This window comes from Pipistrellus hanaki (genome assembly GCF_964339955.1).
Source record: "Pipistrellus hanaki genome assembly, chromosome: 9".
NCBI lineage: Eukaryota > Metazoa > Chordata > Mammalia > Chiroptera > Vespertilionidae > Pipistrellus > Pipistrellus hanaki.
The window spans coordinates 32,980,321-32,995,362 of record NC_140511.1 but is presented as its reverse complement, the minus strand read 5'-3'; the positions used below and the strand labels follow the sequence as shown (position 1 = coordinate 32,995,362).

General features: G+C 39.8%; 1 protein-coding gene across 2 annotated transcripts in view; it reads left to right on the top strand.

Annotated features, from left to right (window-relative positions):
• Positions 1 to 1,363: 1,363 nt before the first annotated feature.
• EED (embryonic ectoderm development) overlaps positions 1,364 to 15,042 on the top strand; it is a 31,513-nt gene continuing 17,834 nt past the window's right edge. The window contains exons 1-6 of one of the 2 annotated variants that reach the window (XM_084895221.1): positions 1,364 to 1,979; positions 7,164 to 7,316; positions 9,049 to 9,141; positions 12,181 to 12,246; positions 13,829 to 13,954; positions 14,873 to 14,954. In XM_084895221.1, coding sequence (XP_084751347.1) covers positions 1,866 to 1,979; positions 7,164 to 7,316; positions 9,049 to 9,141; positions 12,181 to 12,246; positions 13,829 to 13,954; positions 14,873 to 14,954 — 634 coding nt within the window. In that variant the 5' untranslated portion in view covers positions 1,364 to 1,865. The remainder of the gene's footprint in view (positions 1,980 to 7,163; positions 7,317 to 9,048; positions 9,142 to 12,180; positions 12,247 to 13,828; positions 13,955 to 14,872; positions 14,955 to 15,042) is intronic. The other variant, XM_084895222.1, reaches the window with a different exon arrangement.

Below are 15,042 nucleotides of genomic sequence, written 5' to 3'. Positions count from 1 at the left end.
ATGTAGGTGAGTTACATGAAATTCATTGGTGACAGATTAGGGAGGTGGGACAGAGCAAAGGTGAGCTTCTTTTACAGAGATGGATACAGGATACTTTATAATTAACAGCTGACAATTAACTTGATAACAGTAACAATGAGGGAATGTCTTGAGGCCATATGTTGTGCCCCGAGGGGTCCAGGGTAAAAAGGAAGTTACAAGTTACCCAGACATCTCACAGATATGTTATCTTAGAGGCTAGGGAAGGCAAATTGGCTCAGTAAAGATCTAAGGTGAAATATCGGTCTAGAAAATGACTACTCACTATAACCTGTTTGTAGTTAGATATTTAATTTTCAAACCATTTATTGTGGTTATTTTAGGTCTCTTGAGTTTGCAAGACCGTGATGCAGGCCTCCCCTCAGCTTGTCAGGTTAACATGTGGCTCTTTTCTTTCACACTTCCTATCTCACTTTACATATGAAGACAATGAGGCTCCCAAAACCAAGGAGATAACCAAGTATTACAAAGAGGGTGTGTGTGTGTGTGTGTGATCACTTTCCTTTTCTTGCTGCTCTTTCGTTGTTGTGTCTTAATGATCCATATAACAAAATCACCAGCCTCACCAATGTATTTGGCATCTGTCAAGCACCTAGATATACTAACATTTACAGGGATAAACATTTTGGTGATGTATAACAGTTTTGCTGCCTTCCCCTACAATTTGTGATCTGGTGTGCCAAAAATGACTGTCCGTCCTTGAAGTCTGTCTCACACACAGTTGGGAGATAACCATTGGCTTTGGGGCCTTGGCATCGTTCAGGGCCTGGATGGTTCTTTAAAAGAAAGAACACACTGGACTCGTAACTCTAACTGGGGGTCTAACAATCGTTACAATTTTTATCCCTACTTAACTCTGATCCGATATTGGTACCAATTGGGTGAGGATAACCATTCAGTACAGTAAATATTAATCAAGAATTTAGCACGCATCCAAAAACTATGATTTGGTAGCGCTTTGATACCCACTCCGAGGTACGGGAACCCGATGAGGACTACCTGGTTCAGCAAACAAGACTTGGAAGAGGTGGGGCTTGGGAGAGGCGGGCCCGGACGTCCCAGCGCGAGAATACGCCCAGACGCATGCGTCCTGCTTAGCCGGTAACTTCCATTGGCTAGATGGGGGGAGGCAAGTGGAAAGCAGTCTGCGGTTTTAAAATCCCTATCCTTAACCAAAAATTTAACTGTGAACACTATCGTGAATCACTTGCGGAGCCTTATTTTTCCGAGTTCGAAATTAAGAACATTTTGGTCTACACCGCTAACGCGAGAGGCTACTTCTCGTATCTTCCCCGTCCCCCTGGGACACGGGTGGTCTAGTCCATTCCCCAGACTTTCGAGTCCTTGCAGCGGGTCGGAGACCGAAGAATTGGGCCAATTGCGGCGGCTGAAACGTCTTTGGAAGGAGGAAGGGGGCTCGGGAGCATCCCTTTTTGAGTTCCGCCTCTCCTTTCTCCAGGCGGTGGTAGGGAAGGGGGGGAAGGACGAAAAAAATACTGGCCCTCGAAAGCCAAACGAGCACCACCTCTCCGTGCAGATCGCCCGGAGGGCGGCGGGAAAAGGGCTCAGACGGGAGCGGGGAAAGGGCAGGAGCCGGGAAGCCGCGCGGGAGGGCGCGCGCGCGCCCCTTTTTCAGCAGTGTGGCGGGGTCGCACGCACGCCCGCCTCGGCGGCTGGGCGCGGTTTGCGACAGTGGGGGCAGCAGCGGCGGCGGCGGCGGCGGCGGCGGGGGCAGCTTTGCGGCAGGCTCCGGCCGGGCGTGCTTGACGGCGGTGTGGCGGAGGCCCCGCCCTCGGCGGCAGGAGCCTGGAGGGAGGCGGAGGAATATGTCCGAGAGGGAAGTGTCGACAGCCCCGGCGGGAACAGACATGCCTGCGGCCAAGAAGCAGAAGCTGAGCAGCGATGAGAACAGCAACCCGGACCTCTCTGGAGACGAGAATGTGAGTCGGGGGGTGGGGGGCCCTGAGTCGCTCGGGCGGGACTCTGGGGAAAGTTTTCAAAAAGTCTTTTTAAACTGGGAGCGGGGGCGGCCGGGCGGCTGTGTTGGGGGCGGGGACGGGGGTAGAGAAGGGGGAAGGGCGAGGTGTCACTCTCTCTCTGCTCGGGAAAACGCGGGCGTGGGAGAGAGAATCGAACTCGTCGCCGGGGTTTGGATGGGGTGCCGAGGGCGAGCAGAAACTCGGCGGAACGTGGTCTGGGAGAGCGCGGGGGGCGGGGGGCGGCCCGGGTTCTTTTTTGCGGGGACGCGGTGTGCTGGGGCCTTGGAGTCACTTAGGGGCACGAGTGCAGGAGCTGAGATTCCGGTTGTTTAAAAGGCAAGTTAGAGATTGCTCTGGGGAAGTTGCGGGGAGAAGAACCCAGCGTGTTAGGGACTCTCGTAAAGGAATTAGGGACCGTGTCACTCCCAGACCCTCACGGACAGCTGGAAGGGAAGAGTAGGTCGTAAGAGGTTACGATCTCTTAAAAGAAGCCGAAACCGGTTTGGGCTCAATGGATAGAGCGTTGGCCTGTGGTCTGAAAGGTCCCGGGTTTGACTCTGGTCAAAGGCATGTACCTTGGTTGCGGGCACATCCCCCAGTAGGGGTATGCAAGAGGCAGCTGATCGATGAATCTCTCTCATCGATGTTTCTAACTCTATCCCTCTCTCTTCCTCTCTGTAAAAATAAATAAATAAATAAATAAAATAAAAATCAATAAAATATATATATTTTAAAAAATCTCTTAAAAGAAGTTGGTGCTCCTGTCCTGTCCGTGGAGATGAGCCTGGGCATGTGCCCGGACTAGAATCCAACCCGTGACCTCCTGGTAGAATAACATTTTTAAATGTGTAAGATACAGTGAAAAGATTAAACACATAATTATAAACTTATGTGATAAATATTTCGGATATTTAAGAAAATATTTTATTTTCATTTACAAATAAATATAATCAAAACACTAACATTTGTCACAAATACTGTTAGCATTCTTTTAATTTATTAGAGTGACATTGGTTAACAGGATCATGTAGGTTTCATGTGTGGATTTCTGTTACTTCAAGGTCTGTATGTTGTACTGTGTGCCATCATCCAAAGCCAAATCATCTTCTGTCACCATATATTAGGTCCCGTTCACCCCCTCCACACCTCCACACCTTCCCTCTGTCAACCACCACACTGCTGTTTGTGTCCACGACTTTCAGTTTTATATCCCACATATAAGTGAAATCATATGGTTCATAGCTTTTTCCTGCCGACTTATTTCACTTAGCATAATGTCTACCTTTGCTGTAATTTCTCATTTCCTTTTTTTTAAATTGAATTTATTGGGGTGACACGGTAGAGGGTATTCAGGAGGCAACTGATTAATGTTGTGCTCTCACATCGATGTTTCTCTTTCTTCCTCTCTAAAAAAAAACCAAACAAATATTTTTTAAAAGATGTTAAGGGAAGAAATGTGTTACTGGTTTTGGTACCTATACTAATAATAGAGGAATATGCAAACTGTCCAGGATGCCATCACAGTAACAACCAAACAGCAGGCTGTGTAGGGCGACAAGGCCAGCAAGGGGGTTAATGAGGGACAACCAAACGACTGAATAGCAGGCTGTGTGGGACAACCAGGTCAATGGGGGGTGCAGTTGGGGGCGACCAGGCGGCAGGTGGTATGTGCAGGCAAGCAGGCCAGCAGGCAGAGTAGTTAGGGATGATCAGGCAAGCAGGCAGGTGAATGGTTAGGAGCCAGCGGTCCCAGATTGCAAGAGGGATGTCCGACTGCAGGTTGTCAGACATTCCCCAAGGGGTCCCAGATTGGAGAGAGTGCAGGCTGGGCTGAGGGACACCCACACCCCCCATGCACGAATTTCATGCACCGGGCCACTGGTCCTATATAATAAAAGCTTAATATGCAAATCAGCTAAATGGCAGAACAGCTGGTCTCTATGATGCACACTGAACACCAGGGGGCAGATTCTCAATGAGGAGCTGCTCCCTGGTGGTGGTCAGTGCGCTCCCACAGGGGGTGTGCTGCTCAGCCACAAGCTGGACTGATGGCTGGCGAGCGCAGCGGCTCTCGCCGGAGCCTCTCACCTCTGCAGCAGCGCTAAGAATGTCAGTCAGACATCCCTCCCCCCCACCCCACCCCCAGCTCCCAGCCTGCTAAAGGGCACAGGCCAGGCTGAGGAACATCCCTCCTCCCCAGGGCATGAATGTTGTGCATCGGGCCTCTAGTACTAAACTAAAAAGCTGGGGTGAGGGGTAGGGGGAAGAAAAGGATGCACTGTGCCCTTATTATTATTTTCAAATATATTTTTATTGATTTTACAGAGAGGAAGGGAGAGGGTTAGAGAGTTAGGAACACGCCTGATAAACATTGATCAGCTGCTGCCTGCAACCAAGGTGCATGCCCTTAACTATAATTGAACCTGGGATCCTTCAGTTCCCAGACGGATGCTCTATCCCAGGGGTCCTCAAACTTTTTAAAGTGGAGGCCAGATCACGGTCCCTCAGAGAGCTGGAGGGCCGGACTATATGAACTACTAATTCCTACTGTAACACCTTGGCTGCGCTCACTGCCCAAAAAACCTGGCGGGCAGGATCAGACTCCCCTGGGGGCTGCATGTGGCCCGCGGGCCGTAGTTTGAAGACCCCTGCCTATCCACTGAGCCAAATTGGTCAGGGCTGTGCCCTATAATTAACAATATTTTGTATGGCTCCTTGTTGTTTAATTTAATTTATTGGAGTGACGTTGGCTTCGAGGGTATAGTTCTATAATGCGTTGTCTGTATATTGTGCGCACCCCAAGTCAAGTCTCTTTCCATCACAATTTATTTATTCGCCCTTTACCCACTCCTGCCTCCCCTAACCCCAGTTGGCTTCTGGATTAGAATGTAAAGAAACTGGTGAATAATATATGAAATAGTTTTATTATTTTACTTCTCTAGGGTTAAAAGATAATTTTTAGAAAAAGGTAAGTGAATACATGTTAAAATTTTTATTTTACTCATGTGAGGGAACTGGGCAAGTCAAACAGTACAAATTAATAAGGACTAAAGGAATGTTGAGGTGAAATTGCAAATGGGGTCAAACACTTTTTTTTCAGAGTGTAAGGGAAGACATTTTGAACCTCTACCTTTAGAGACAGAATTTGCACTACTATAGATAACTAATTAGTTATCCATAACTTGAAAAAGAAATGTAAGGTTGGTCAAAGGCAACTAGGAGGACTATAATCTGATACCATTGGAAGAGTGTACTATAGATAATGCATAGTTTTCCATTGAAACCCCAAATTGTTTTCTACCCTAGATATTGACTGTTTAAATACACTGAGAGGTGGGGAGAAATTGGGAAAGAGAAAAACAGTGATTTCAGCCTAGGAACTGAACTTTAAAATTTTACATTTTTATATCTTTAAAAAGGCAGATTATGTTTACATTACATTAAGTTACAATTCATGTTTTTTAAGCATGTCATTTTGGTAGGAACCATTTACAACTTTGAAAGCCACCCCCCAAAACTTTTTTAAAATTTATAAATCTTTATTGTTGAAAGTATGACATAGGTTCTCCTTTTTCCCGTATTAACCTCTTTCAGCCCGTTCCCATCTTCCCCCTCCCCCATTAAGTGCATTTTTAATATACTTTTTGTTCCTCTAGTTAAATTTAACCTTTATAATATAAAGCTAGCTTTAGGAAGCCGTAACTTAGAAACAGCCCCTAAGGCAGTGATTCCTAGACTGCATTCTCGTAAATGTTAATAGGCACTCCAAGAAAAAAGGCTTTCTCTAGAATGTAGTTAACCACTGCCCTAATGTTACAGATTTAAATAAATCTCTATTTCTAAGGACACATTGTAATATGTAATCAAAGGAGGTAAAATCCTCTTCTGAGATTAGAGGGCCATTAATATATATCTTGTAGACTGGAGATAGGTAAAAATTAGGTGGACTTTCAAGGTTTTCTGCTGCCATTTCTACTTTGGAAGGGACTTACTTTATAGAGTATCTGGAGCTTTAACATACAGGGTAGGGCAAGAGTTGTCAGTTAATGCAACAGTTTATTATATTCATTAGTTATTATATTATTTTCCACATAAACAACTGTAAACCTACTTTGCCTCACCCAGTATTTATGAGTATCATTATTTTAGAGCTATGAGTCAAATTTCAGTTGTACAGAATAGTAGGACTTCTTTTAGAGACTTGCAGGGAGGAGGAGAGACAGAGAAACATCCATGTAAAAGAGATTCATTGGTTGCCTCCCACACACACCCTGACCTGGGCCAGGGCTTGAACCTGCAACCTAGGTACATGCCCTTGACGGAAATCAAACTCGGGACTGTTCGGCCTGAGGGCTGACTCTATCCACTGAGCCAAACCAGCTATGGCAAGCATGTCAAACTCAAAGGCTACTAACATGGGCCAAATAAACGAGGCATGCTGGCCATGGGCCATGAGTTTGACATGCTTGGGCTAGAGCGTTAAGTCAGATTTAGGAGTCAGAGATTTGGTTGTGAATTTCAGCAACCCTAACATGCAAAGGACTACTTAGGCTCTCTTTTTGTTTGTTTGTTTTCTTTTAAATTTAGTTCTCTTTCTATTTTTATTTTTTATTTGCTACTTCGTCTCTCTTACACTTTTTTTAAAATATATTTTATTGATTTTGTACAGAGAGGAAGGGAGAGAGATAGTTAGAAACATTGATGAGTGTCATCGATCAGCTGCCTCTTGCACACCCCCTACTGGGGATTCGCCCGCAACAAGGTACATGCCCTTGACTGGAATCAAACCCGGGACCTTTCAGTCCCCAAGCCGACGCTCTATCCACTGAGCCAAACCGAACTTGGCTCTCTTACACTTTTTATCTAACTACTTTCTGACCATTGTGTTATTTAAACACAGCATTAGTACTGTTTTTCTAATTAGCTTTTTTTATTTATATTTTTGCTGAAATATAAAATATGGACAAGTTCTAATGTGTAGCTGGTTTGCTTTTTATCCTTTGGAGATAGGAATAAAATGTTCCATTACTTACAGAATTTATTATTTCTTTTAGGTCATTCAGTAGCTGTCTAGTAAAAAGTCATTTGCTGCCTAAGTACCGTATTACTGTTTTATGTAATTTTTTTCTAACTTACTGATTACAGGATGATACTGTCAGTATAGAAAGTGGAACAAACACTGAACGCCCCGATACACCTACAAATACACCAAATGCACCTGGAAGGAAAAGCTGGGGGAAGGGAAAATGGAAGTCAAAGAAGTGCAAATATTCTTTCAAATGTGTAAATAGTCTCAAGGTATGTGCAGAAAGACAAATCTTGTTAGTTGAATGCTAAGCTGCAAAATTAAATTACAGTACTTTTTGAAATTTTGTTTTTATAGTATAGACTCCATACTTATTACAATTCACTCTACTTTCATGTAGCTTTTTGTTTTGTCTTAAATGGGTAATACCTAGTACCGCAAGCTAGTTTTTCTTTATTGAACTCTTATCTGTTGTTTTGTTTGTAACTGTTTTCATAGAAAAGGGTATAAATTAAAAAATTTTTGATTATGTACAAAACAAGTGGTTGAGGTTATTTATAAGTAACTTCTTCAATTGTACTTTCTTAACATGTATTCATTATTGGTTTAAATTTGGGGGCATTTTCCTTCACTGAGCAGAAATATGCATTACCATGTCTTATATGTATATGAGAGAATCTTTTCTAAATATGTATTTCAGGTAAAGTCTTCAGAAAGCATAAGCGACTATGGCTATATGGAAATTATTTTCCTGTCTGTAGCAAAATTCTTCATTGTATGTCATACTCTTAGAAGAGAGATATTAATCTTGGTTGTATATTTTTTATTTATTTATTTTTAAAATATATTTTATTAATTTTAGAGAGGAAGGGAGAGGGAGAGAGAGAAACATCAGTGATGAGAGAGAATCATTGATTGGCTACCTCTTGCCTATTGGGGATCCAGCCCACAACCCAGGCATGTGCCCTTGGCCGGAATCAAACCTCTGGGACCTTTCAGTCTGCAGGCTGATTCTCTATCCATTGAGCCAAACCAGATAGGGCTTGGTTATATATATTTTTAAAAAGCAAAAGTGCCCATTAGTTTTGTATTAATATTCACTTATATCAACCTATTTTTAGATAGTATGTCTAGAGGTTTGTTTTAACTGTCAGTTAAATATTTCGATTAAATATTTCAAAGCATTAAATCTATGGCTTTTTAAGGTTAAAAAATAAAAGTTGTTAGACTTTAAAAATGAAAACAGTCCTTTGAAGTGAATATGAAAATTAATGTTAAATGCCGAGAGATTGCCAGTAAAATCCTGAAAATAACTTTGTGAACACTTGTTTTTTATATACGTCCTTATAACCAGCCTACTAGCAACTAAAGGTATAGTCCATGGCTTCCCCTGTCCCCTATTGTACAATTACCATACTTGTTTATTACAAAACTTGGCATGTTTTTCTTTCAGGACCTAAATTAAGGTTATTTAAAATTGTCTCTATTGCACTAATAGAGAACAGTGATTTGAGTGGAGTCTGGTGTGCTTCAGTTTACAAGGGAAAAATTAAACCTAATAAAGCTTAGCTAGTGTTAAGCCACTCTTAGCTCACTTAGGTCATTTGTTAGTTTCCAATTGCAGAAAAATAAATTTTGTCCTTATGTTCTGAGAAATGAATGCATCTGCCATAATTACCCAGTTTTGTTTTGATTCAGAAAACCATGGTTGGGTGTGAGAACATAGAAGGCAAATATAAAAGTATTTTCATAAGTAAGTGCTTGTTAACTAACTTCTGAATTAAGTATTTGGTTGTCATAAAAATGTCATATACTATAGTATATTTTAAAATGTGAAAACTGGACAAGTAGATATCTTTTTAGAGTCAAAAGTTAGTTTATGTGGGCTATTTCAAAATAGTGACTTCCATTTTCAAAAAAAGTTATAAGGAGGATGGTCAGTCTACTACAATTTTTTTATTTCTAAAATATATTAATTTTTATTATTTCATGATTATTTTATAGGAAGATCATAAACAGCCATTGTTTGGAGTTCAGTTTAACTGGCACAGTAAAGAAGGAGACCCACTAGTGTTTGCAACTGTAGGAAGCAACAGAGTAAGTGTTAAGAATCTGGCATTTGGTTTGATGATTAGATTCTGATATTAATATAATAAGTGTAATGATTTTGAGGTAAATTTTGTGTAGCCAGTTTGACATTATTCCTTTGAACATGAAGCATTCTAGAAGTTGTCTCATTAAGCTAGTATTCATGACTGAAAATATAATACATCTTTATTTCATACTAGTGGCCTGGTGCACGAAATTAATGCACATGAAAAGGGAATTAATTAGAGGAAGTACTTTAATATTGCTATTTGCCCTTTATAATAGAAGTGTCAGAGATGAAAGAAAATTAGTAAAATGTATATGAAAATCTACCTCCTGTTAGAGTCTGGGGTGCGCTGGGGGACCCAGAGTCAAGTCCCCACCCACCCGTGCACGCGCCTTGAAATCAGACGAGACCCAGACCAGGCCAACCCTGTTCCCGTCAAGTCCTGCCAGGCGGAGAGGGTCGCCTGTCAAACCCCGCTGGGTCAGGGGCCACGGCCTCAGGTCCCCCAGCATGGTGCCATGCAGCTAATCAGTCATTACAGCGTCACTGCGTGACGACCATTTGCATATTAACCTTTTATTATGATAATGATACTACTCAAAATTGTTCACATAACAGGTTTCTGTTTATAGTTTGTCTTAATGATCTGTTTTGAGTGATTGAAAGAATTAATCTTTTGGAAGTGACTGTAACAGTTTATCATTCTAATTTGGATAAGAAATCTCTTTTTTTAAATATATTTTTATTGATTTCAAAGAGGAAGGGGGAGAGAGAGAGATATAGAAACATCAATGATAAGAGAGAATCATTGATTGATCCCGATCAAGTCTGCAATCTGGGAATGTGCCCTTGATTGGAATTGAACCTGGGACCCTTCAGTCCACAGGCTGATGTTCTATTCACTGAGTCAAACCAGCTGGGGCAAGTCTCTGATTTCTTAAAAAATGAATGTAATTAACGCCTCTTATAAAGGTAAAGCATAGTTACTGAAAATATTTTAATTATTTATAATAAATGTTTTTATTTAAGGAGACCAAGAATATCTTGAACTGAGAAAAAACCGTGCTGGGCATGTTTTTAATGTGAACCAAGCATGTCAAACTCGTGGCCAGCAGGCCAAATGCGAATTTGACATGCTTGATATAAACCATTATTTAATTTTTTAGTTGAACCAGGGACTGAACATGGGAATTATAAAGATTTATTCATTCATTCTATTTGCTTCTAAGTAAATGGAGAACAAGAAAATTTCCTAGTGCTTTCTAGAGAGTCTCTGGAGTTTTTCTATTAAATTGAAATCACTTCAGGGAAATTTGTTCTCCTATCTTTATTAGGTAACATTCTGGGTATTCATTAATACTATAGTAGAAGTTAGGAGGACTAATCTAGAAATAGATTAGTGTATTTAAAAAATAAAGGTGGAGGAAATAGACTAATTGGATATGGGTTGAAAACAAATACAAGCCACTTCCTCTGCCTTCAACTCAAGAAGGGAAATGAGATGAATCTGAAAATGTTCCATAAGTTATTTTAGTTGAGTAAAATAAAAATTTTATGTTTAAGTAATTGTGATAAACTTCTTATTTTTTTTTTTTTTTAAATATATTTTATTGATTTTGTACAGAGAGGAAGGGAGAGAGAGAGTTAGAAACATCGATGAGAGAGAGTCATCGATCAGTTGCCTCTTGCACACCCCCTACTGGGGATATGCCCACAACCAAGGTACATGCCCTTGACCAGAATCGAACCCGGGTCCCTTCAGTCCCCAAGCCGATGCTCTATCCATTGAGCTAAACTGGTCCCGGCTTGTGATAAACTTCTTAAAGAAATAAAGGAACGTGATTTTTAATGCACACAGTTTCTATTGTCTGTGGTGCATTAAAAAATATATTTTATAATTGATTTTAGAGAGGAAGGGAGAGAGAGAGATAGAAACATTAATCAGCTGCCTCCTGCACACACCCAACTGGGGATTGAGCCTGCAGCCTGGGTATGTGCCCTTAGCCAGAATCGAACCTGGGACTCTTCAGTCCGTAGGCCAATGCTCTTATCCACTGAACCAAAGGAGGTGGAGCTCTGTAGTGCATTTTTAATGCAGTTTCTTACTATCTAATGGCCACCATAACGAGAAGGAATCTTCAGACCAAAAGAGGAAGGAGAATTAGCAGAATATAACAATTTATATTGAAATCTGGTTATTGCAATCCTATGTGGATGCTGATGTATCCTTTCCTGAGTTTTCAATATATTTGGCTAAAGAAATTGTCTTTTATTGGGGTGGGAATGGGGGTATGAGGACAATTATGTGATACCATAATCAATAAAGAAATTTAAAAAAAAAGAAATTATCTTTCATTAGTACTCTGAAACTAGGGTACTTTACTTATGGGATGACTGGTTCTGAGCCAGCAAACTGCCTAGTAGTTTTGCACAAATTCTCCACCAGAGGCTCCTGTTTCTGTACTGTTTTTATAATACAGCCCAGATATTATTGATTGACAAGACAGAGGGTCAAAGAATCAGAGTGCCAGGGCCCATACTTCTTGGTGGTCAATACTATCACCAATTTGATATTCATCCTGGCCATTACTAACAAAAATATTATGGTTACATTTTAGGGAACATGTTATCATTAACTGTAAGGCTTTCGTATGCTTACTAAGGACCAAAAGTTATAGCATGGAAGGACACAAAGGTGGAAATGATTTTCACATATACCTATATACACCTATATTGTTTTCTGTGTGGTTTTTAATTGAATTTATTGGAGTGACATTTGTTGACAGTGTTTTCTGTTTTTTAGTGTTATTCTGTTTTCAATCAAAATTAACTTGATAACCAAGTTAGTATTACAGTATTCAATATATTCTGGAAGTTATGTAATACTGTAAATATAATGGCTTCCTCAAATTAAAGGAGCTATTTTAAAGCAGTAGTTTCTGTACTATTTTATTTTAAGTTGTGACTAAAATATGTTTAAAAGCTTAAAAGCATGTGTTTCTGTATTTGAGATAAAATTTACTATATTTTGTTTTCCTTAGGTTACTTTATATGAATGTCACTCACAAGGAGAAATCCGACTATTGCAATCCTATGTGGATGCTGATGTATCCTTTTCTCAGTTTTCAATATCTTTAGCTAAAGGAATTGACTTTTATAAGTACACTGAAATTTTTCTAAATTAATTAGTTCCCCAAAGTTATATTGTTCTTTCTTAACCTTAACCAGTGCTATTCCATCACTATAAGCCAAGAGATTTCTGGTACCTAGTTATCTAGTTTTTCTGGTCCCTAGAAATCCATTGTAGGATGGATTTGAGAGAGGATGGTACAGGTGACTGTAGATGTTTATTGGAAATCAGTAATAGAAAATTAGAGTAGGAAAAACCTCCTGACTTTTGTTTTTTACCTTACCTAGAATTTTATCATTTTAAAGTAGTTATATTGATGAACTTGAGTTGATTAGAAGGTAAGACTGGAAATCATGCCAAGTATTTGTTCAATAGAGCCTATAGGGAAAAATTTGTTTAGGAAATAAAATATTTCAAAACATGGGTTCATAAAGATAAAAGACTTAAAAACCCAAAGGGATAGAAAAGATTGGTGATAGGATTTTTCTTCTAGAACCATTTGAAAAACCTAGCAACCAAAAAAAGACAAGGACTTTCCAGCCTTCCCTAGGTGGTATGGAAAGAAGTGACCTATAACCATATTGGAAAGCTCTCACACAGGGAAAAGTGAAAAAATGAATAATAAGTCATTTTTAAATTAGTAAAAAAGGGTGAGATGTAGAGAGCCACCTGAGAAGGCACATGGACATTCTTTTAATTCTTATCAGCTGAGTTCGAGGGCACTGGCAGAATCCTCTTATCAGTACTGATTTCTTAATCCTTGTGCTTGGAATGAGGAACAAATAGGACCTGGGCTCACCCAGGTCTCTATGTGCTAAATCTTATACTAAAAAATAAGGAGCTTACCCAGATTTTGATGAATAGGATCTGGGCACACCCGAAACTCCTTTGGAAGCCAATAAAAAAAAAAAAAAGGAATTAAAAAACCTGATGAACAATATTAACTGTTGAATATAATAGAATCAGAGGTATGGAAGGGGAGTGGACTGATAATTCTCAGGGAAAAGAGGAGTGGGGGGTGCTGGAAGAGAATGAACATAAACTCTGCACCTATGGATGAGAACAAGGGAGGGGGCAGAGGGTGGGGTAGTACCTGGTGGAGGGGGGGAAAATGAACTTTTGTAATATGGTTTATTAAAAAAAAAAAAGTCATTTTTAGAGGCACATGGAACTATTGGGATAGAGCAAGAGTCTGCAAAGTACAGTTCCTGGGGCTGGCCATCTGTTTGCTTTTGCTTTTTTTTATTAGGTGATGGTCCACCCACCTGTTTTGTAAATAAAGTTTTATTTGGACACAGCCATAACATCCTTTACATATTGTCTGGCTGCTTTCAAACACAGAGTTAAGTTATACAAAGAGCTAAATAGTAATCAAAATTTAGTGAAGGACTGATTTTGTATAGATTTTGGACCTAAAAACCTCCATTGTTTAAATCTGTTGATAGAATAATAATAACTTCTGTGTCAAAAACTTTAGCAGGTCTTTGAAGGTTTCCACATATTATAATCATTTATGTATTTTTCAAGAACAAATTACTTTTCTTAACTGGCATTTGTAGGCGGATGAAAACTTTTACACTTGTGCCTGGACATACGATAGCAATACAAGCCATCCTCTGCTGGCTGTGGCTGGATCTAGAGGCATAATCAGGATAATTAACCCCATAACAATGCAGTGCATAAAGGTGGGTGTTTTTGTTAAATTGTAGATTTGCTTCCTTTTGAATAAACACTTGTGAGAATTTGTCATGTTAAATTTAAAACTAAAGGAATCACTGTCTACAGTTTCTATTTTGATGTGTACTCTGCTTACTTCATCCTTTAGACCACATGTGTCAAACACAAGGCCCGCGGGCCAAATCCAGCCCGCCAGGCCTTGCAATGTGGCCCGCACCGCGCTGTCATCACTGCACTCCGCTGTCAGTTTATGACATTGTCAGTTTGTGACTGTTCAGTAAACCATTCGGCCCGCGATTTTCGCTGGATTTTAGATTTTGGCCCCTTCTCTGATTGAGTTCGACACCCCTACTTTAGACGGTTCTCTTGGAACCTTTGTTACAGTTGGGTAATGCAAATTAAGTAATGAGTGGGAAATTTTTTTTATTTACAATATTTTCTTTTCTTCTACCTCCGCCTTATTCTGAGAGACTCTGAATGAACAATAACAAAAGAGTAAGTCCATTCTCACATACCCTCACTAGGGTTGAAACCTTGAAAGTTGATATTAAGTTTTGCAAATCAATTTAGTTAGAAGTTTTAAACCCTGAGAGCACAATAGAACCACATGAGGATCTTTCCCATCTTTGCTTTGCCTCTGCTATTCCAGTCAAATCAGATTACCAGCAGGTGGGACTTTAGCATCTTTTATTTTTTTCTCTTCAAATTGGTTGGGTGATTTTATTTTTGTATGCATTTTTTCTTTGTTGGATGGTTTTAATCTAAAGACAATGTTGATAACCATACTTTAAGTGAAACGAGTTTTTCATTCTCTTAAAATTAATGAAAAATAATTTTTCTTAGCAAACATTTATTCACAGATTAAATATTTTACAATAGAATTTGTTACTTTATATGAAAGTTGATACGTTTTAAATTTATTGTAGCACTATGTTGGGCATGGAAATGCTATCAATGAGCTGAAAGTCCACCCAAGAGACCCAAATCTTCTCCTGTCAGTAAGTAAAGGTAAGAGAAAGAAATTATTATTTTTTTAATTATTTTTTTAAATCCGAGGATATGTCTCTTCCATTAACTTCAGAGAGAGAGAATGGAA